The 23,517-nt window shown below is 37.7% G+C and overlaps 1 protein-coding gene across 11 annotated transcripts in view; it reads left to right on the plus strand.

Annotated features, from left to right (window-relative positions):
* Positions 1–23,517, plus strand: part of mical2b (microtubule associated monooxygenase, calponin and LIM domain containing 2b) — a 46,411-nt gene that overhangs the window by 20,792 nt on the left and 2,102 nt on the right. The window contains exons 6-34 of one of the 11 annotated variants that reach the window (XM_008411709.3): positions 730–885; positions 968–1,068; positions 2,894–3,151; positions 3,258–3,373; positions 3,694–3,820; positions 4,236–4,320; positions 6,051–6,198; positions 6,585–6,784; positions 8,253–8,347; positions 8,633–8,701; positions 8,813–8,941; positions 9,404–9,568; positions 9,666–9,935; positions 10,026–10,148; positions 10,604–10,990; positions 11,267–11,368; positions 11,486–11,578; positions 12,413–12,599; positions 12,722–12,795; positions 13,100–13,175; positions 18,395–18,550; positions 19,137–19,187; positions 20,119–20,219; positions 20,986–21,213; positions 21,467–21,540; positions 21,640–22,019; positions 22,505–22,578; positions 22,662–22,751; positions 23,420–23,510. In XM_008411709.3, the coding sequence (XP_008409931.2) occupies positions 730–885; positions 968–1,068; positions 2,894–3,151; positions 3,258–3,373; positions 3,694–3,820; positions 4,236–4,320; positions 6,051–6,198; positions 6,585–6,784; positions 8,253–8,347; positions 8,633–8,701; positions 8,813–8,941; positions 9,404–9,568; positions 9,666–9,935; positions 10,026–10,148; positions 10,604–10,990; positions 11,267–11,368; positions 11,486–11,578; positions 12,413–12,599; positions 12,722–12,795; positions 13,100–13,175; positions 18,395–18,550; positions 19,137–19,187; positions 20,119–20,219; positions 20,986–21,213; positions 21,467–21,540; positions 21,640–22,019; positions 22,505–22,578; positions 22,662–22,751; positions 23,420–23,510 (4,206 nt within the window). Of the gene's footprint in view, positions 1–729; positions 886–967; positions 1,069–2,893; positions 3,152–3,257; positions 3,374–3,693; positions 3,821–4,235; positions 4,321–6,050; positions 6,199–6,584; positions 6,785–8,252; positions 8,348–8,632; positions 8,702–8,812; positions 8,942–9,403; positions 9,569–9,665; positions 9,936–10,025; positions 10,149–10,603; positions 10,991–11,266; positions 11,369–11,485; positions 11,579–12,412; positions 12,600–12,721; positions 12,796–13,099; positions 13,176–16,699; positions 16,970–18,394; positions 18,551–19,136; positions 19,188–20,118; positions 20,220–20,985; positions 21,214–21,370; positions 21,541–21,639; positions 22,020–22,504; positions 22,579–22,661; positions 22,752–23,419; positions 23,511–23,517 lie in introns of those variants that run through there. The other 10 variants (XM_008411707.3, XM_081607993.1, XM_008411708.3 and 7 more) reach the window with 10 other exon arrangements.

Consider the following 23,517-nt stretch of genomic DNA (forward strand, 5'->3'; position numbering starts at 1 on the left):
CACCACAACGCAGCACGTTGTGGTCAGGCAAATGCCAGTATCCTGGCAACTGCCAAAATCCAATTATTTTGATTTGACTAGACTTCCTGCAAGCAACTCATTCTTTTCCCAATATTTGCAGAAGCAATCTGCACATCTAGGTTTTTGTGACTTTTCCACATGCTGGCCTTGGAAATGATTAGAAAACATAAAATTCAGTGATTTAGAGGGGTATGTGAATAACTTTGGCCGTTTATAGTCACATTCAATACATTAGAAGAGAATGTCCTGATGAGTTTCTTGTCAGATTAAAAGTTTATTTTGAAAATAACTTTTAAGCTGACATTAAACACTTTTCAATAAACCTACAATTCTCTGTTTTTAAAGTATATTTTTGTTGGTCTATGTAATATTCAAATATTAAATGTCATGTTTCAATGAACATTTGAAATAAAGGTGGTAAACATCAGTCTTTATCAAATTGAGTTATAGAATGCTTTTCACTTGAGGATGGAGTTACTGAAATGAACCTTCTATTAATATTATAATTTATTGAATGGGGCTGTACCATACTTATAAAGTAATAACCAGTTCTTGCTCATGATAAGTTGCTTTCTAAAGGTGCCTTTTCAGGCTACTGTAAACCTTTATTATTTGCTTTTAGCTTCCTGTCTGGTTATGCATGTGTTAATTCATAACAAATATGAATTTGCATCCTTCCCCCTTTAATTCCTAATCCCTTCTTGGCAGGTTTCAGTCGCAAGGAGTTCAGAGGAAAGTTGGCAATCGCTATAACGGCCAACTTTGTCAACAGGAACACCACAGCAGAAGCTAAAGTCGAGGAAATCAGCGGCGTCGCCTTCATCTTTAACCAGAAATTTTTTCTGGAACTTAAAGAGGAGACTGGTAAATTGTGTAAATGTGTCAAATGTTATGGATGATCTGCAGCTCTAAAGGGATGTGTTAAACAACACGCTCTAATTTCTAGGAATTGATTTGGAAAACATTGTTTACTACAAGGACAACACCCACTACTTTGTGATGACTGCAAAGAAGCAGAGCCTGTTGGACAAAGGGGTCATCATAAATGTGAGTTTAGCTAACAGTAATCTATTGTGTTGATGCATCACTAATAATATTTAAGCTATCTTTACCGGCTGTTTCTGCCAGTGACAAAACAGTTTGAATCAAAAATATTCTACAAATTTTATGAAAATGGATTAAAAAGGCTATGATATTTAAAAGAATGGACAATTGAAATTCTATTAATAAGTTATTCTACAGTAAATCCATCCATCCATGATAAGTGACAACTAGAACATTTCTTTAGAAATTTAAATGGGGCCCGCCAAAGTGTGCCTGCTGGTTGAAACCAAATTAGCATCAATGCTAAAGTAAGCTATAGTGTACTCAGTAGCATGTGGAGAGCCACAAGCATGTTGAGTAACATGGACTTACTCCATTCAGTATGTTAAAATTAGTGCATAAGCTAAAATTAGCCTAAATTCCCAGTTTTTGTGGGACAAAAAATAGCTAATAGCTTTTAGGGAAATGGTACAGAAAAAACACAACACAAAAGTAAAAATTTGATCTATATTTCATGGCAGTTCATTAAAAACCCACTCAACTCTTAACACCAAATTAATAACAAGTAATATTATTGTTTATAAAACACAAGCTCTTTTGAAACTTATGTTTCAAAGGAACATGCGTTTCTTTTTAATGTTTTGAGTGGGTACATTAGTTGTGTAACTCCTGCAAAGTGCCTCCTAACTAAGTGTTTGTGGATAATAATTTGACATGTTTCTGCCCAGCTGTGGTTGAGTTTTTTTATTTATTTTTTGTTGTTTTGTTTTCTTTAGCTTCTTGTATAATTTTCAAAGGGATTAGAGGAGAATGTGGTATATAAATATCTTAATTTCTTCCTGTTAAGTGGTGGCACACCGACAGCACTGGTAGGAGCTCACTGTTTAAGCAAACGGGCAGCTCATTGTTTTATGTCATGCAGCTTTATTCCAAAAGTATCACTGGTGTAATATGCCTTAAAGTTTGTTTTGCAACCTTTAGTGTTAAGAGTGAATTAAGCTTGTCTATTCTGCTTTGTTCTATTATTATTATTATTATTATATATATTTTTTTTTCATAAAAAAGTATAGTTTTCTAATGACATCCTTTTACGGACCAGAAAATCACAACATTTAAAGGGAAGTCCCAAAGCTAGGAGTCAGATGGCCTTGTGGGAACACAGAAAGGTTTGTGTGCTGACCAGTGTAGTGAGTGATGGCACTGCACAGCCGATGATGATACACAGGGCTCTAATTAAAGCATTACACCTCTCACCTTTATTCCATTTCTCTCACAGCATATAAAAAAAAAAAACCGTTCCTTGCATGGAAGAGATCATGACAAATGTTTTCAGAGTAAGCTTGCAGTTGTTATTTGAAAACCTTTTGTTAATAACACAAATTCTTATCATGCAGTTTTGGAACTAATCCGTAATACAAACTTTTCCCATATGCATTATCCAAGCACATACGCAGGTGCTGAAGTGCTGCGCTGCTGAGCCCCCAGTGGTCTCCCTCTCATCTTACATTGGCTGTTGGTGTCGAGTGAAATCTCCCTCCGACTGCTGGGTCAAAACCCACGCACACAGCACAGGCGTCAGAGGCCACATGGCTGACCTATAACGGCGCCATAGCTTTTTTTCATTATGACACTCATGCAAGGATTGCATTTAACACTCTTTACACAAACAAATCAGATGAGAAATGTTTTCCGTTGAAAGAAAAGCTCCATGAATTAGCCTGTAGCAGCTAAATATTATAAATAGGCTATTTTTGAAAACGGTTTATGTACTTGTGTAGTATTTTTAAAATATTTACCTGAAGTTTTAGGGCTCCTCTTCTTGTTCCAGGACTACATAGAAACGGAGCGACTGCTGAATTCTGACAACGTTAACCAGGAAGCGTTGCTGTCGTACGCTCGTGAGGCTGCGGACTTTGGCACCAACTACCAGCTGCCGTCGCTGGACTACGCCATCAATCACTATGGGCAGCCAGACGTGGCCATGTTTGACTTTACCTGCATGTACGCATCAGAGAACGCCGCCCTGATTAGGGAGAAACATGGACATGAGCTCCTGGTTGCGCTGGTGGGAGACAGTCTTCTCGAGGTAAGAGACACTGTTTTTGCTTTTGGGTGTGCGTTTTGTCAGGGCAGAAATAATTATTGTCCTTTTTCTTCTTCTTTGACACCATGTTTTTTTTTTTTTATTGCAGCCTTTCTGGCCGATGGGTACTGGTTGTGCTCGAGGCTTTCTGGCTGCCTTCGACACTGCTTGGATGGTGAGGGGCTGGGCACAGGGAAAGAGCTCCTTGGAGATTCTGGCAGAGAGGTGAGGATGTGTCGCTTCCCGCAGATTGAAATTAGTGTAGTTTTATCACTCTGTTGAGTAAGGACATACAGTGACGTTAAAATGACACGATACATGTGTAGTCTGTCTAGTATATCTAGTTTAATTCTTGTGGAGTTGCTTAGTCAGCATGTGACTTCTTCTGGTGGATAAGAATCCAAAGCTTTGAATATGAAATCTTGTCTTTCTGAGATTCTTATTTCGTATTAAGAAAGGACATAGTATTTGAGCCATCTTATTTGGATAGGTACAAATAAACGACTAACATGCTGTGTTTAAAACGTGTCACCCTTCTCCATCAGGGAGAGCATTTATCGTCTGCTGCCTCAGACCACACCGGAAAACATCAGTAAAAACTTTGAACAGTATACGATCGATCCTGCTACCCGTTACCCGAACCTGAACTCCAGCTGTGTACGTCCACACCAGGTTGGTGATTATTTTCCAGAGTTGTATTCAAAGGAACTTCTTCCCCCCAAGCAGAAAGTAATAGCCTCCTTATCTATTAGCAAGATTGGACATGTTTTAGCTGAGCTCAGCAACAATCGCCACAAACCGAGATCAAATCTCCCATTCCTCTGTATTTCCAGATGAAAACACAAAGAAGTGACCAACTATGTTGTAGCATGGAAATGCTTGTGTTAAAAATGAAAGCTGTTAAAAGGAACTTTGATTTCACATCTTTTTTAAAGAGATTCTTTACAGAGTAGGCTTTTGTTCAGCTATTGTAAAAATATTAGCTTATTGGGTCTGCCTTAAATCACTGAAGTGGTTCAAATATGTGTTTAAATTTGGTTTTTAAACTAGAAATATTTTTTCACCCATGCCTATATGTTTCTTTCAGGTACGTCACTTATTCATTGATGGTCAATCGGGTCTGGTTGAAAAAGGAGGGTTGTCACGAAGCCCAGTTAACCTGCCTAGAAAAGGTAAACATTCCTAAAAATAATATAAAAAATGCATTTATTAGCCAAGCTACTTTTTTAAATGTTTGATTTCAAGGAATTGGGGTTTTCTTAAGATACTGGAAAGTTTTTCTTTTTTTTTTGGTTCCTCCCCATTCTCTGTTGTCAGAAACTTGGAAAATTTCAGCATTCTGAGAGGAAAAATTGAGGATGAAATGGAAAAAATAAAAATGTAAAGTGTGTTTGTATTGTAGAAAAAAAAAAGTGAACAAAGGGGTCAGAATTTCAGATTTGGAAACAAATTCATCCAAATCAGACGTGGCAGCTCTGTACTTTATTAAATGTTGTGAATATCAATAAACATTTCAGGGTGATTTAAGGTTTGAATGAGTCTGGAACGTTAGTCACTCAGAGTGATGTACCTCTGGACAAATGTTTGACTTCACAACATCATCTCTAAGGTTTATTATTGGATGGACTGTCTGCATCAGTCCTGGAAGCTAATTCATGAAGTTAGTCACTGGCAACCTTTGACATGTTGACTTCACGTTCTATCTAATGTTTACGATCGGCGCCTCTTTGCTTTGTGTTTATATTTAATTAATATCTGAGTGAAAAGTCTGACTAACTTTTTACATTGTGTTGGGGAAAATAATGAACATTAGAGTGAAAGTTTCCCCAGCCCTCTTTCAGCTGAAACGTTACCTTTGTCTGAGTCACAGGCTTGGCGCACCTCGTCAGACAATACTGCCGGATAACATTACACTCATATGAGGGTCAGAACTGATGCCTTTCACAGACGTGTGCTGGCGTGATGTGCTTTGGTACCGATTTGAAAACTGTTCAAGGGCCTGTCCTGACAAGTAAGGGCTCATTGTGAGCGGAGCCTCCAGAAAGAGAAGTTGGATCACTTACATGGATATTAATTGAGAACAGGAGACGTTGTAAATCTCAGGTTCTTGAACACAAACGTATCCACAGACCTCACAGCACAAGCTGTCTGATTAAAAAAAAAAACTTTCTGAAAACTCCCTGTAAGAGCAACCTACTTCAGGATAATCTGACGTCATTCTAAAGTAACTGGACTTATGGCAGATTGATGTGGTCAATTGGAAAGTAACCAGCAGATAACCAACCTGACCTAAATGACGTATTCATCCCCTGCTGTCACTAGAAACCATCCAGTATCAGTGACTGGAAATGGCATTTATTTTATAGTTATGGGATATCTTAGCGCTTCAGAATGTCTTTTATTCATAATTTTATTATTGGTAAATTATTTTTTTTTCTACTTTTGTCTGTACACTACTGCAACAACAAGTAAGCACATCATTGTTCCTGCTTAAACTGTTACAATAAGCAAAAGTCTTTAGATTTTCACACTCTACATTAATGACGGAGCCACCTCCTCTGTAAACAAATCCTGATATGGGATGGAAAGCTTGTTTGGCTTATCAAATTGCATGAAAGTGTGCAAGTTCTGGTTGTTTTCTAAGTAGGACATATCGGGATAAGTTTCTGCTCTACTGCCAAGGTTAGTCTTGCTTTAGCTTCAGAAAGTGGACCAGCTCGCTTGGCTCAAGTCCAAAAGAACACACAGTTTGAACATTACAGCGTCGACACCATTTCAGAAAACTTTCCAGTCCGGACAAAAATAAAACACACTGGGGAAAGCGAAACAGGGACGTTTTCTGCTATGAAAATGTTGTTCCTTCTTTAACTGTATGCACCAACATGTTATTTCTTTCTTGCAGAATCTGAGGTGCGACCTAGTCGACTCCTAACCTGGTGTCAGAATCAAACTCGGGGATACAAAGGAGTGGATGTCACCAACCTCACGTCATCCTGGAGGGACGGTCTAGCCCTGTGTGCCCTCATTCACCGGCAGAGGCCTGAACTCATGTAAGGATGCACACAAATGGACACTCGGCACATTCAGGAAGCACGTGTGGAAATGATGAGCTGTGGTTCAAGGTCTGTTTGAATGTTCAGGATGATACCCATCCTTTATGAAACGAACTGCAAACCCTATTTAGTGTTCTGGACTTTTATTTCAAACGAAACAAATTCTCTGTTCAGATCATATTGGAAATAAGTCTCAGTCATAAACAGGCTGACTTGATCCAAGACATCTCTTGTTTGTTGGGTCTGTTATTCTCTAAGAGCTAAGAAAATTGCTTCTTTACATGAATAAAAGCTCGAAGCTAATTGGGTCTCTTCGATAAATTCAAAATCCAAATTGGATATAAACAAATCTAACATTTGATCTCATAATCCGCCTGTTTCAGTGACTTTGACACCCTGAATGAGGAGGATGCGGCGAGGAACAACCAGCTGGCGTTTGACGTGGCTGAGCGCGAGTTCAGCATCCAGCCAGTGACTACAGGAAAGGAGATGGCTGCCAGAGCTGAACCAGACAAGCTGCTGATGGTCCTCTACCTCTCCAAATTCTTTGAGGCCTTCAGGAAGTCATCGCTGAACAACAATGGTCTGTTTTTGTAACAGTTGTGTGCTGATTCATGAAAGTTTTTCCAGAGACGTTAGGACAATCGTCTTGAAATGTTTGAGGCAAATTTTACTAAGGCAATTTCAAACTATTTACAAAAGATTTCAGAAACGTTCAACTTCTTTCCCAACACTAGTTTAAAAATAACTGAATTTTTAAGTCTTGTGTCTGAGGAGGAAATCAAATCCTGTTGACTTAGAGAAAAATTTGCTCCAGCTTGTTCTCCTTTTTTCTGTTGAACGGTAGACGTTCCTATCTAGCCGGCGCTAAATGACAAATACAGCACCTTATCGAAACACTTTAGGGCCTGAAGGACTGTGAGCACGTTTTCCTTTCTATCTGCCACACAGGCTTCAGTTGCATGTTACACAACTGTGGTCAAGTTGGTCCCTGCCAGAAACCATACTGGTATGCATGCTATGTCTGCGGAAGCCTATCCGGTCACATCCGTGTAACTCCAGAGGCCTTCCTCTCTGCTCGCTCCACCACTGCTGGCGACTGCCTCGGCCTCAGCTTTCATAATGTAGCTCTAAATGTTCAGCAGACTTCTGAGTCGCCCCTGTAATTCAGACCTGTGAAAGCCAGGAAAAATTACAGACTGTAAATGAGCATTCTCACAGTCCGTTTGGTAGGATGTTACTCCCAGATTATTGAGGTGGTTGGTTGGGTATATTAGGACATGAATAAGGTTTGCATGTTTTTTTTTTTGTTTTTTTTTAAAGATTATTTTCAAATAATTTTCACTGTAAATGTTTAGTTTACTCTCAAATGTTCAGTAAGAATTCAGACGCCGCCTCTAAAAACTGCCACTTCAGCAATATTGCTATCTGTTCTTTTGAAAATACCCTTGCTGACTTCAACTGTCCCATTTCTTCAGACATCTACCTGTTATAAAGTCACCAAATTATACTAAACAGTCTTGCAGTAGTTGTCGGCAGTTGCTGAGTGAAAGTTTCACCCTTCTCCACGTAATCAGACAGTATTTTACTCCAGAGACTTGAACCGCAGTAAAATAATCGAGTAAAGGGAAACATTCTGTCAAAACTAGGGCTGGGACTTCATTGCATTAATTTTGATTAATTAGTAATATAGATTTTAAATAGCTAAAGATTTTAGCGCAATTAATTGCATTTTTATTTACATTTAATGTCTCCCCTTTATATGTTTTAATAATAAATTTTACAATTTTACAAAAACAATTCAGGCAATTAACTAGTACTGGTATAAATGGCCTGTGTTGGTATCGCACCTCACACTAGATTCACCCTTTCGCGCGCTTTGAATGTGTGCGTATCATAGTATTATGTTTTATATATTGTGGGACTTTTACTTTAGTCACAGCTTCTCTTGCAACATTAATGGTTCCCTTATCTTGTGATTTCAAACTGCTTATTCAGTTTTGTCAGGACAGAAACTGATGACCAATAATTGCTGTTTGTTCATTCTAAAGTCCCCAAGGAGCCAGAGGAAAATGGTGAAGAATATCCACCTAAATCCAACCACAAAGTGCTGAACTTGCCTCAGCCCAGGAAGAGGATACCCAGGGTAAAAATGTTTACATTTCAGTGTAGCAGTTTTCCATTGGATCTATATTTACTCCTTCAAATCTCAGCATTTGATTAGAGAAGCCATAGGTAGAGAAGTTGTGCAATACAGTCTCAGTGCAATCTCTTTTTAAAGTTTAGCATCCATTTTCCTAAAAGACAGTAAAGTTATTTTTGAAGTAATCCAGTCAATGGGTGGTATGCCTTTTTTTTAAAAATTATGATTATTTAAGTACAAGATGTATGAGTCCATCTGTAAGTTCATCTGTAATGTGGGCTCCTCTAGGATGAGAAGAAAGCAGAGGATGATTCTGTTAACAAACGGAGACGGAAAGGAAGCGGCTACCTCACAGAGGTATTCATCTGGAAAACTCTTAAAGCACTAGTGAAACTCGAAGGGTTTAGGTTAACAAAGCAACTAATCAGCCAGCTCCGCTCTGAATCTGACTCTTCTCTTTGGCCTCAGTTGTCCTGCCATAGTGCGCCACCTGCTGGTGAGGACGGAGAGCTGCGGGAGAACAAGGTCCGCTCCATGGCAACTCAGCTGCTGGCCAAGTTTGAGGAGAACTCCTCAACGGCAAAGGTGCACACCAAGGTGAGAATAACATTAGAGGTCAGGATTATTCAGATATGAAACAACAAAACTGGAACAAAAGTGCCAGGCAAACATTTATAGCCAAAGAACTAGTGTGTTATCTTTGTTAACACACACACAAAGTCTGTTATGTTGGCAACCAGACCAAGTCTTTCTAAATTGTAAAACAATTAATGATGGGCCTTAGTTGAAAAACAAGGTCAAACAAATTTTACTTGGTAGAAATTTGAACTTTTGGAGCGAAGGGTAACTGGCTTCTTTAACTTTCATGTAATTCTGCTTTCACATAAAATGATTTTCCTAACCATTTGTGTTTAATTTGTGCAAATTTTTATCAATATAGTTAATGACATCTAACTTTAGCACCTATATTTCTTTTTTTGTGTTAGTTTTGGTCTCTAGTAATGTTTCCTTTATTCTACCTTTCATAACATTTTTATTGCTTTTCTATCCTTGAAACAGTCCAAGGACCCATCTAGTCCTTCTTTTTCTCCTCCTTTATCTCCTTCCACCACCTCTCCATCTTCAGATGATGAGGAGGAGGAGGAAGAAGAAAACCCCCGTTTTGCTAAACCCAAATATATCCAATCTCTTTCTCCTCTTCCTCCATCTCGTCCCAAATGGCAGGTATTGTCTCCAAACGTCTCCCATCTTCCTGTAATTAACTTCTGTGAACTCATCCTTTGTCCCCCTGTCTGTCCCCTCCTCATCCTCCTGTTTCCAGCCTTCGATCTACCTTCGGTTGCTGGAGAATCCCAGTTCTGTTTCTCAGCAGACCAGTTTCCTCTCTTCTAATAATTCGTATTTTGATCAGAACAGCCAAAGTCGTTCTCCATCGCCCTTGCACTTTCAGATCCCTGTAAGTGGTCCTGGCTCTGAACTTTGTCACACAAAATACACCCCAAACACAGAAGACTCCCAAAACCGTCCTACCTGTGTGTCTGATCTGTCCGCTTCGGACTCTGATCCGTCATGCGATGCCTCTGAGCAGAAGGTGAATTTAGTCCCACCTTTAAAATACATGTTATGCACTATCTCACTCTTTATTTCTTCCTGCTTTGATTACCTCCTACTTTCCCCTTAGACTAAAACCCAGAAGTTGTCGACTAGAGAATTTTCACGCAGGAGTATAAAAGAGAGAGCCGTCCTCCTGTCCACCATGTTTCATGGGTCCAACAAACCACCTGCTCCTCTGCCTGTTTCACAGGTTCTGTATTAGATCAGATGCTGGTATTCAAATAATCCCTAAAAAAGCATGACTACTTTGACCGTTTCTGCATTTTTTTTACACTCTCTAAAATTAAAGTGCATGGCTGTGGAGGAGAATGTTAACATCAACAATAAATGCAGGAAAATACAAATATCAAAATAAATAACTGCTTTGGCAGACAAATGTATCAAAAGCAGGGAAATAAGGAAAACATTTTCCAGACAGCAAGTTAATTTTAATACGCTTACTCCTGCATAGAGTTCAAGATTGTGCTCTAACTTATAGACATTTTGAAGTTTTCCCCAAATAATTAAAATAAAATATTTATTTTTTTCCGAAATCCTTTAAGTGTAGCGATGGACTGAAAGTGTTGATAGTTAAATTTACATTATATGAACAAGTTATTGATGTTCTCCTTGGTCTGTAATATCCATCTTTCTTTGCCTCTGTAGGTGGAGTCATCTACCTCCTCCTGTCCTTCCACACCATCTCCTCCTCCTCCTCCTCCTCTTCATCCTCTGTCACTATCTAAAACCTCCACCATGTTCCCTGCGGTCCACCCTGTTCCAGATCCCGTCGCTCAGACCTGTTTCACCTCTGAACCTAAAGTGACCTCTTCTCTTCTGTCCTGCTCTGAATCTGAGAAAACTGAGCAAAACTCTTCTTTTCGTTCTGATATGTTCACATCTAGCAACAAAACGTGTTCTTCTGTCTCTTCGTCTTGCATCGGTAAAAGTCAGAACGCCTTCACTAATCTCGAGAGGATAAAAAATGTGGAAAATGAGCAGCAGAGGGTTCATGGATCGGGTTTAAAACTAGCTGAGAAGGATCCCACTAAGGTACCAAGTTTCTTGGTTATTTTACATAAATGCTTTTGTTTCCTAAACATTTATTAGATAAATACAATAGTTTTGGCTTAAATCAGCCATGTGTTCCTATTTAGTTTTACATTCAATAATTTCTATTTAAAATATTTCAAAACGCAGTTTACTTCAAAATTTTAAACCACTTTAATGCCTGATTTTTGAATCCATAAATACTGGTAGTTTACCAATATTTCTGATCATGTAGTATACGATGCCTTACAGAAGTTTTACCGTGTGGTGTTCATTTAGTGCACTGCAGCCTGTGATGGTGAACACACCAGAAGAAATAATCCAAAATCAATTGTTCGCTCTGAGAGCTGTCCCTCTGGAGCTCCTAGTTACAGTAAAGAGGTACAAGTCCTAAACCCAAGTCCAAACACAATTCAACAGCACATCATTATTTCCTTTGATAAATTCAGTTTTTTCCACTTCCATTTGTCTTTTCTTTCTTCTTTGTAAAAATATTAGCGAGTAGTTGGAAAGGTATCATCAGCAATAGATGCTAAAGCTCAGAAACTGGCCGTCCTTTATGAGACAGACCACAGGCCCAATGCCGCACCGGTAAGATGCATGTAAATGGTTAAAAGACTAATCCAGACTTGATACTAACGTGATTTGTGAAAATTTGGAGTGCTAACAAATATTTCTCAACCTCAGTTTTCTGACCAGGGAATTTAAAAGCTAGGAATACGGGGCGTTGCATGAGTGTACACATGGTTTTAACAGTCTAAACAAATGCAAGCATTTATTGCAAAGGTTTTCTTGCATACCTCAAAGCCCGAATTTTAACTTTCTTTTTGCGAGGTAAACCAGAGATGCAGTTAATTAAGAGCTCAAGAAGCTGCACATATCTGAAGTTGAGAACAGTGCAAATCTGCCTTGGACTCTGGCTTTACTACGTACAACATTCATGTATTTTTATTTCTTTTTTCTATTTCATTTTGACTTTTCATACCTTTTCACTCTGGTTGTGTGTGTTTGTCAAATAGTCTTCTGACACTAAACCTTCCTTTCAAGATGTCTCCATGTATTCAAAGAATTGCAAAATACTTCTGGCCTAAAAAGTTAAGATTAAAATTACAACTAATTTTAAATTTGTAGTGACTTGTTTGTATTTGTGTTTTTTTTGTTTGTTTTTTTATCAGCTGTGGGTGTGCTGTGCTTCTTTACTCACTTAGTACTGATGTATATTTTAACCTTTTTGACTAATTGAATTCCTTCAAAGTTCTTTTTTCCCCCCATATAGCTCTTGTTTTTGACATTTGACATATGAAACAGAGTTTTTAAATATTCATTTTCATTTTCTAAAGGTTTCTGGAGAAGAAACACCAAGCAACTTCTCAATAGAGCATTTTTCTTACTACTTCACCTTTTGCCTGGTCTTTTCCTCCTCAGTGTGTGGTGCGTAAAGATTTCCCTCCTGTACTCGGTGGCAGCGACATCTGCCACTTCTGCTCCAAACGGGTATACGTGATGGAGAGGCTCAGCGCTGAAGGCTACTTCTTCCATCGCGAGTGTTTCCGCTGCGACGTCTGTAACTGCACCCTCCGTCTGGGTGGACACACGTTTGATTCACAGGAGAGTACGTCTGAGTCAACATAGCTGATTATCAAAATAAGGAGTATTTGTAAAAAAAAAAACCTACAGACCTTTTTTTTTTATAAAAAAAGTTTGTTTTTAATGTCTTTTGTTATTTCATTACAGGAAAGTTTTATTGCAAGATTCACTATGCCCAGCGTCAATACAGCACCAGCTGGGGCAGGTTCAGAAGAACAACGGTAAGACAGCTTTTCGAGTAACTTTTGCTTCATGTTTTATGGTGATTTAAGAGCAGAAAATAAGTTGTTGGTAATATAAATATATAACATTATCAATTAAGTGCAAAATTCTTAAGAAGATCAAACAAAACAATTAAAATTCTTATTATATAGATTTACAAAGTTAGTAAAGATTTTTCCACTAATCTTATTTCGCAAACATAACTGGAAATTGAGAAGGAAAAAATAAAAACTAATATTTTACTACTTTAAGTAGGGGGCATGTGCGCTAATTTTTTTTGCATTTTTATCTGGATTTTTACAGGAAAACCTAAGCCACCTGAAGCCCTCGTCTGTGGACAGCGGGATCTGTTCAGCCACAGGCGCCGTCCAACCCGCAGGTACCCTGGTTTCCTTGATTAAGCGCGGTCTGAGCTGGCCGAGGCGTGCTGGTCGGGCTGTGTGTGTGTTGCCTCAACAACTGTTGGGAAGTGTGTATGAGTCTGTCACAGCTGTGGGATCCCACGTCAGGAGCTACTCACAGGACTATATATTCCTGTTTGAGCTGCTGAGCCTTGGCTGTCCTCTGCTCTGCATGATGCATGAGATGTTGGGACAGATCTACCAGGAGCCCCAACTGGCTCAGCAGCAAATCTTCAACCAACGGCTTGCCTAGGAGAGGAACTAATGATGTACTTATATGTGGCAAGAGGCCTAAAAGGTGGATATTTACCTCTTTGCAGCCTAATCAGTTGTGGTTCATTTAAGTCAAAGCTCCAATTATTACCTTCACTTACTACATTTAAAGTCTCCTCAGTTATTTAGACTTTTTGTAAACTGTAGTGATCTCAAAAACCTACCTTACTGAGACACACTACTTCTGTTTAGTGGATAATAAATGTGGCTTTCTTGAATAGTTTTGAGCAGTCAGTATCTTACCCGCAGTAGACAGCAACAGTTGCAGCTTGAATTAACAGGAAATTTAGGATTCTTGCTAACAGCTAGAGACAAAGGAAAAAGTCTCAAATGACTCATTTTCTAAACTTTCCCATTGGTTTGAGCAAATTGTCTTACTTACTTGTATAATTTTGACAATTTACTTAGTATTGTGACTAAGTATACAGATATGAAAAGTGAAGAGGTGAAAAATGTTGAAAATTGAGTATTTATTTTGGATAGGGGATATTTGATCCTTCCTAAAGGAAAAAAAATGGCTAGCTCATTAACTGATGTTAGGTTGGTAGCAAATTTACATTTTTCCTCAGTCTCCAAAAACTGAGGTTGTTTGGACTGTTGACTTCTGTGCTAAGATACTAACTACTTGAGACCTATCCAGGTGCTTCAAAACTTATATTAAAAACTCTCGACTTAGTGCTTCGGCTCTTTTGAGAGCTAGCTTAGCTTAGCTATTCTAGAACCTGCTAGCTGCATGTCAAACAATAACTCCTTTGGCCTGGGTTTTCTCCCCTGCCTAATTAATATCTGATTTGTGGGCATGCTCCAGGAAACTTTTACTCCAGTGTGACTCCATAAGTTTTGGGTGATGTGGATCCAGGATGTAGATTCACCTAATTTTGTTGTCTAGTCGGGGTTTGTAGTTGCCTAAAATTTTAGTTTTCCTGAATTACGAGATTGTAACCTGGAACATGTCCTAATTCTTACCAAGAAAATTCTATAAAGAGTGTGGTTTCTGTTTTGATTTTCAAAACTTCTGGCAATGATGTGAGAGAACTTGTTTCAGTTGTCTGCTTTCTAACACTGTCCACCAGAGTTGTGCAATGGAAATGCCAAAACAGTATTTTTTTTTTCTATTATCAAATGTGAAAGCATTTTAAGTCGTCAAAATCTCTAGTATTTACACAATGTGTTATACAGATACTTTTTAAGATTAAAGGCTCATTATTTATGTTAAGCTGTTTAGAACAATTGTTTTTTTTATAATTTTACAAATTTATTAGCAACAACATGGTACTTTTTATTTTTTTATTGTGAACATTTAATTTGTGATTTTTTTAACTTTCTTTTTGAAGTTTTTTTTAAATTGGTAAATATGAATTTCCAGTTATATTTCAGATAATGCTTAATAATAATTAATGCAAACCAAAACAATGAGCCTTATCTTTAAGACAGATGTTCTCATGTAGCTAAAAAGCCTATTTGCAAAGTCTATTTTGTTAAGTGATTAACTTCTTTTTTTTTTTTTTAAGTGACGCACTGTAACTGATGCCGACTTCTATGTTTGGTTTATTGTTGTATATGTTTTATTGTACTAAATCTTAAAGTATTATTAATGTTTTTCTCAAAACCTTTGCATATTTTGTTTCTTCTTTTTCCTTCTTTTTCCACATCTCATTTATTTTCCAATCCGGAATTTGTCTTCCAGCTTCTGTTTCACTTCATTTTGTTCAGTCTGTTTCAACTTTCCAATGCTGCACATTCTGATTGGCTGATTCCTGCCAGCAGTGAAGGTGACGATTGGCCAGATTTGGTCATAAGATCTTGTTGTACTGCTTTTGCATTGGCTGCCTTTTGTAGTTCCATCTAATTTTTTATTTTTTTCTAACTAACCACGATAACTAATCACAAACCAGCATGAGCCTCAAGCCTGGCATGTTAAAGACTATAAATCGTATTTGTAGCATTGTGCACTGTTGAATAGAATACCAAATCTAATACTGTGCCTGTGTTGAATTGCCGCAATCACTTAGCTGATGAATAAACTACTTGATGCCATTTCCTACAGTATTTCTAAATGTTTCAGCAGTATATGTAGTTGCCACTATTTTTAAATTATTGTCAAATCGCTTTAATAAACCAAACTGAAATAAAATGCTGCTGTGCTGTCAGTGTGGTCAGTTAGTTTCATAGATAAACTTGCTACACAACTATCCCCCTTCTGATGTTAAAGTAATTTAGAACAGTTTAAATGGAAAAAAAGTGTAAAAATTTCCTTAAACAGTTTGCTTATGTTGCTTGGACATAACTTAGTTTGAGATCAGTAGTAACACCACAAAACCTTCTTGCTGTTGTTATATTTACAAGAAAACTTATTCTTGATATGAGTTTATAGACTCGTATCAAGTCTATAAACACGCTGTTCAACTTGTCAGAGTTGGCGTTCCTAAATTTCAAAATGTCATACTTTCACAAACTCAGTTTTCCTAATTTTGTCATTTTTAACACATTAAAAATATTTGACAATGCCGCATTTCCTAGTAGCAATCTGTCCTCTTTGTTGGCATCTTGACAAACTTAGATTTGTTATAGTCCATAATGCTTATCCGTTCTAGATTAAATACCAGTCCCTTAAATCAGTATTTAAATTAGTTCATAAAATAAACAGAAGGCAATTTTAATACTTAGTGTGCATCTCAAGCTCCTATAACATTCATAGGGATTCTGACTTAAGGAGATGTTTTAGTTGTGTTTCCAACTTCAGGGCACAAAGAGCACGCGTCATTACGCCTTTGATTAAGTACCTATCCTGGTACGATTATGATTTAAGTTTGTTTAGAAAAGCATTTAAGCTCTGGGAGAAATTATGTATCTAAAAGTTAGCTCTGCTTTGGAAACACAGAATTGATTTCTCATCTGGTCCTCCACAGTTTTGGCCTTTTCATGTGGCTTAATCAGAAAATATAAGAAGTGCACTATAAAAATCAGACCATTTTCCAAAGTTGTTGATGAACATGTAGGCACTTTTTCAGTAATTTATTTGGTGTTGTGTTATCCTGAACAACCTTTCTAATGCTGACATTGTGCCATGCTTGTCCATGTCCTCTTTACTCCGACCATCCGTTCAAACGGCTTTTGAATTTATTCCCTGCCACTCATGTATCAGCAGCATCCCCTTTTCTTTGGCCCATTTGACAGTAACATGTCTCCACATGTGTGTGTGGTCTGTCTGTGGTTCCCTCTGTTTCAGGAGACCTTCCCACTCCTGCTCCCCTCTCCAGATCTCTCTCATGTACCTCCTAGTCTTTGCTCAGGAAATAGACAGCAGCTTTTTTTTTTTGTCTAACCCTGCCTGAAAACTCATGTTGGCGGTACGATTTCTCTCTCACAGTTGTATCGTTGCAGCCTGTCGATCAATTTTTGTTTTGCCTATTATACACAAATTTTGTAAAATTGCTTAATTTATGACATTTAGAAGCTGTGTATATAACTATTGATAAATAAATGTATTTGATCGCAATATTCATTTGCAGTGTTATTTGTTACCCATCAGTTAAATTGCATTATTTCCAAAAGACCAAATGTTCACAATGGAGTTCATTCACACAACTTATTCTAGATACCAGCAAAATTAACACATTTTGTGAAGCTGTTTAATGTAAATTCTTCTTCCAGCTCTTTGAGTTGACCTAACAATCACCCACACAAATCATTCTCATGATCACAGCCTTTAACAATTAACGCGTGCTTTATTATTATTATTTTTTTTTTTAAGAGGACACAGATGCTTGAGCTTTGCAGCAACTTAAGGGGGTATAATCCTGTCCATCTTGTGACAAAATGTTACAAAATTGAAGATTTTCTAAATGCAACAGCCTGAGAGAAAGGGTGGCCGTCATGCAAAAGCTTAATTGGTATATATAAAAAAAAAAGTTCAGCTATAGAGTTTGACCCCAGCCAATCTGAACAGGACTGAAGTGAATCTCATCAGTATGTTTCTATTGGTTTCCTTGTGGGCTTTACTTATGGGTCTTTTCTGTCCTTTCCTCTGTTTTTTTGTTTTGTTTTTTTTGTTTCCCTCATAAATAAAACAGAAAACAAAATTTTATCAAATTGAGAACACTCTGTAAACACCTCTTCATTAACAAAACAAGGCCTTGTTGTCTAGTATCCCTATCGGGATAATGTTTATGCCAACATGTTTTTCATTTTTTTGCTGTGGCCGAGTGGAATCACCTCTGCAAAGATTCTGTACATTGTTGACTTCATTACTCTGTGAGTACACATGATATAAATATATATATATATATATACATATGTGTAACTTTTCGGTGCTTGTACATGAAACTAGATCACTGTGACTCTGTAAACTAGACTGCAGATTGTTTTTCTGTACCTATAGTTGCTTAATAAGCCTGTGTGACTTGTAGAGGAGAAGATGTTCATGTGTTGTGTGGTTTACATAGATTGAAAGTACTTGTGAAATCGTGGAAAAATGTTAAATATATTAGAGTAACTGTGAATATATGTCGGAATGCATGCCGTACACGGCAAGAAGAAAGTACACCCTCTTTTAATTCTACTGTTTTACATGAGAACATTATAAAGCGGCGCCTGCTGTTTTGAACGGCTCTAGAATTGTCACTACTTGTGACACTCTTAGGTTCACTTCTTCTAACATTGTGTCATGGTATGAACTCTCTTAAGACCGAAGAAAAATCTTAAAATTCTCAGATTTTTACTAAAATGATGGCAATATAAGCTGTCGGTGTTGGGATTCTTTTAGAATACAGGCCCAGATCGTTTTTATGCACTCCTGATGTATACGACTCTTGAATTAACAGGGTGTACTGTCTTACTTTCACTCTAATTGTCAGTCCAGCAACAACTAATGTTTGTTTGGAGTCAGGAAAACTTGGTGCCCAAACTCTGTAATGATTTACAGGTGAGGCAACCAGCAAGCAGTCAGATCAGCTGAAAAAAGATCTAAAAACATTCCCAGAGGATACAGAAATGGGTGTTGATGCTCTGGACGCTTCCTGCATCATCGGACCTAAGAAGGGAGAAGGTGCCGCAGCCAGAAGCCACGACGGCCTTAAAGGTCAGTGCAGCCGTTAATGTGGTCCAACGTTAAACTTTGTGAAACTGAAGAAACCATTTAAAATCCAATTTTTCTGGCCTCTGACAGAGAATCTTGGTTTTAGTATTTCTAAGTTGTTCGTGTTGAGAAAGTCTCTCAGCATATCCGTTTAGTGCCAGCGTCCCTAACCCTGTGTCTTTCTGTCGTTTTGTCTGTGGGTTTTGAACTAATCAGGTGTTTCAACAAGTGTTTATTGTTGACTTCTCTGGGCTAAAAATGTTCTGACAAAACTGTCCCACATTTCCTTAAATCTGTATGTTTCCAATTGAAGGCAAATGCTTTGGCTTTAGAAAACCCTAACTGCTCGAGTAGGAGGTAAATGGCAAATTAACTTCTGTTGTTCAGAATATCCTTTTTTGGGTGGAATTTTCTGAACCAACCGTGGTTTAGACAATGACACATTATTAAAGATTGGCTCTACAGTCACACAGTGAGACCTTAATTTATGTTTTCATATATTTATTTATTGGATTATTGATCTGTTCTTAATGGGGGTGGAAATCCTAACGTTTCCTCATGGGTCATTTTGATTGCATTTGGTCTGCAGGTCACTCTAACACAAAACATAATAACCGATGGAAACGAAAGATTCGAGCAAGTGAGTGTCCCTATGAATGTTTCTATTGACTCTGCCCTACTTCTCTCTGCTTGCAAAGTTAAACAGCTTAAACCTTTGATTCCTCTGGTTTGTTACTAACCTCTATCTTATTTTATGTATTTGTTTGCTTGATGTCTTTGTGGTTTGTTTATAGAAAGAAAGTATTTCCTTGTTTCTCTATTAACAGCTGGCTGTATTATGTGGCTTGTGAAGCTGCAGCAAGTCCTGGCAGATTTTATTTATTAATTTATTAGTCTTAGGTAGCCCCCCCCCCCTAGTTATCCAAATTATTAAACCCTAAAGATCAATCATCATATGGATTTACATAATGCCAGTTTACCATTTTGGATTTGAATTACTTAAACCTTATTTTCAATGATATGCCAAATTATTATGATGCTGATATGTGAGCATACGATGTCTAAAAACACTTTAGTGATTCACAAAGATGGAACCAATAGTACTAAAAAAGCTGTTGTGCTACATATTCAACTCTAGATGTCGCCATAACTCAACTTTTTTTTTTCTTTTAGTCTTTCAGCATTAATTTGGTTAACCTTACTTAAGCTCCTATTTCAGTATTTTTTTCTTCGTTTATTACTTGATTTCATTGTTTGTGCCCTTCACCATCTTCTCTCACAAATGTCACTTTGATATAAAGTACACAACGTGTCTGGTCACTGGGGGAGAACCACAGCACCACTCTGCTCCCAATCATTGAGAGTTCTTGTGTGTGCACGCATGTGTATATATATATATTTATATATACATTTTACATTATATATATATATATATATATATATATATTATTTTTTTTTTTTTACTTTATATGATTTGTTCAAAATGGCTCACTGTAGAAGTAGAGCCAAAAACATCTCATTATTTGCTGAACTTTTGACAGTGTTGTGTTTTTTGTTGTCTTTGTGCACAGCATTCCCTCTGATTTTCATCAAGCACTTCCGCTCAAAACCAGAAACTGTTCCTGAAGTTGATTCTGACATTGAGGAAATCACTTCAGCTGAGACACGCAGTGTGGGTAGCATTTAAAAAGCTCTTCTTTTTTTTTTGCATCCAGGTACTTGAATGTATTGTCAGCGTGTGAAACAAGGCACTGGTTTTCTACGTAAGGGTTGCAATCAAAACTACTAGTAACCCTAGATTAAGAAAAACATCATAGAATGACCTTTGAATCTGATTTAAAATCTTTGGTGGGATTTGAGGAAGACTTGTTGCAACATAAGAGCCCTCAAACATCCCTGAGCTTGTGGCATTTGCACATGAAGAATGAGAAGCAATTTCTATTGAGGGCTATAAAATATAAAAAGTTTGTTTGCAAATCAGAAATATTTGTTTCAAGTAATAAAATCTAAAGGATGTGTCGCAAAGTACAGATTCCGTGACTAGAACTATACTGCATATAGTGTTTACATTTTTTATTTGATCTTTAAATGAAAAATTAAAGATGAAAATTAAGAGAGTTCAGCTGTGAGGGGAGACCAAGCAGGCAGGCTGAGGAAAGATGGTTAAGGAACAAGAAGGGAGCTGAAGGAAAAAATAAAGAATAACCAAGGAAAGTTAGTTAAATTTTTATTTCACCAGACAAAACATTAGGAACACTTTCTTCTTTACAATGTTAGCCTGAAAGTTCTTAAACGCTGAGGTAAAGGAACAGCTTATAATGAAATAAGGAAATAATCAAAAGTGGTGAAAGAAACGTAAGCCATTCAAGATCATGACATAACGTGAACATACTTTTATTTTTAACTAATTTCCTTTGTTTTTCTTTGTTTTTTTTTAGGAGCCAAAACCAAAAGCAGATACACAGACTACGTCTGAGGAAAGTAAGAACAGTGATGATTCACTGGCTGCAATAAAATCAGGTTCCAGCACTTCGGCTCCTAACAGGAGGCGGCTGTTACTATCCCAGCCTGAAAAACAGAGGCTTCTGAACTGGGAAGAGAGTCTGAATCCAGAAGAAACTCCCATTAACAGCAGCACAACAAACACTTCTCAGCTTAAAGATCAGGTGATGATTTCACAAAATAAAGATTGAACTTGTTTCACGCTTTCAATATATATTTTCCCCCCATATGATCCTTCAGAGATCCAGACTTAAAAATGTGAGAGAAATTAAATTCACATCATGTTGGAGACATTTTTCCTTTCCTCTGATGTTTTATCAGGTACAAGCAGAAGCAGATAAGCCTCCGTCAAACTCGAGCCAGATCGGAACAGCAAGTCGGTGCCAGACGCCAGAATCTTCTTTCTCTGCCATCCAGGTCATAGCTAATGCCTTCAGGAGGACCTTTAGTGGGAGCAGTGAACCCAGCAGCTCCAAGGCTGCTGTTATAATGTTTGTATATATATATTTTTTTCTGACTTTATTTCGACACCTAAAAACTTTTAACCAGAACATCATTTGAAATTTGATGTTTCCTTTCTGTCTTAATAGGAGACCCAAACGTAACGTTGCACGTAAACAGAGGCCCATGTCTGAAGGAGCGTCTGATTTCAGCTCGCTGTTTGGTCGTGAAGACTTGGGGTCGTCGACAGCGGAGAGGAGAACAAGCATGCGAGGTGTCCAGTGGGCTTCTGTGGGGACGGATCCGTGGGGGGAGGGGCGAGACCTGCCGTCCTTGTTACAGCAGGTGTCCCTAAAAAGTCGAAGAGACTCTGAAGGCGTGCCGGACGAACTTCGGTCGATGCCCCGTAAAAGGGTAGATTTGTTTTCATCGCTGAGGCTCAGGAAGAGGAGCCAATCGGAGATTGTAGGGAAGGAGCAGGAAGCTCAAAAGGAAATTAGGACGTTTCTGTCCAACCTGAAAAACAAAGGTGAGTCTATATTGCGCATCTGGGAAGTGTTCATGATGCTTCACAATTTCTGTTTTCTTTGTATTACGGCCTATTATTAAGTTAATACAATTAATATTAAGTTAATTGTATTAACTTAATATTTTTCCTCAAAATTCTACACACGATTATCCTCTTATGCCAATATGGGAGAAAGTTTGAGATTTTTGCAAATGTATTAGAAATAGAAAACCAAGGAAACAAGTTTACATAAGTATTCACAGCCTTTGCTTAAAATTTTGTTAATCCACCTTCGGCAGCAATTACAGCCTCAAGTCTTTTTGAATCTGATGCTACGAGCTTAGCTCATCTTTAGGCAGTTTTGCCCGTTCTTTTTTGCAGTGCTCCTCCAGCTCCATCAGGTCAGATGGAGACGTCTGTGCAGCCATTTTCAGATCTCTCCAGAAAAAAATACAATTTCAGATTTTTTTTAATTTGTTTTTTTATAATAATAATAATATGTCTAGACTCTAGTGAGCAGAGTTTGGAAGAACTGTCCTCAAGTGGTGATGAAAGTGAAAGCCTGACGTCCACCAACAAGGTTTGTACAAATGATTCCTACGTTCAGCCAGACGTCCGAATGCAGTGGACTGTGATTGAGAGGTGTTGTTGGTCATGTTCCAGCTGTCCACAGACAGATTAAAGAAAAAGCAAGAAAAGACTGCGGCCCAGCAGGCTAAACGAGAACAACTGAAGAGGCTTCACCGAGCTCAGGTGGTCCTTTATTTCCTCTATAGAGATATTTGTGGCATTGCTTCAAAACACTCCATCTAAAGTGTGACCTTATAAAAGTGTGAATACGGCTGTTATCTGTCAGACTGTAGAGCTTTTTGTGTTGGATGAGTATTTTTTTAACATGGTGTTTATTTTGATGACTGAGTTTCAGTGAGGTGAAATGTTTTCTTTTTTCTCTTCCTTTATTGTTATACTTAGTTATTTTCTCATATTGCACGTATATGAATTTAAATAACACTTGTGGCACCAAGGTGTACAGAAGAAAGGCAATGTACTTTTGCCTTTTTTATTTGTATTGGTAATTAAAAATGGTTTGTAGATGACATTACTTGACTGAATTAAAAAATGCATATTAAGTTTTTTTTTAAACATATAAATTGGCTCTGTTAACTCATCTCTTTGCCAATTTGTGTGCATATTTAATTTCTTCCTGCTTCTATGTTTTGATCGTAAACAAATCATTATGTTCTTATGACACTTTCTTTTTCTTTCTTGCTCATATTTTCCTGAATTCTGGAGATGGATAGACACAAGAAATGCTATTTTTTTTAAAGTGCTGCTAGAAATGTCATTTTCTGAAAACTAAAACCCTATCTCCATTATTTACCTACCTTGTTTCTAACCCTCACGCGTTTCTTTTTGTGCAGATAATCCAGAGGCAGCTGGAGGAGGTGGAAGAGAAACAGCGCGATCTGGAGGAAAAAGGAGTGAGAATAGAGAAGATCATAAGAGGAGAAGGTACTTA

This window comes from Poecilia reticulata, chromosome 6 (genome assembly GCF_904066995.2).
Source record: "Poecilia reticulata chromosome 6, P_reticulata-male-v2, whole genome shotgun sequence".
In the NCBI taxonomy this organism is placed as follows: Eukaryota; Metazoa; Chordata; class Actinopteri; order Cyprinodontiformes; family Poeciliidae; genus Poecilia; species Poecilia reticulata.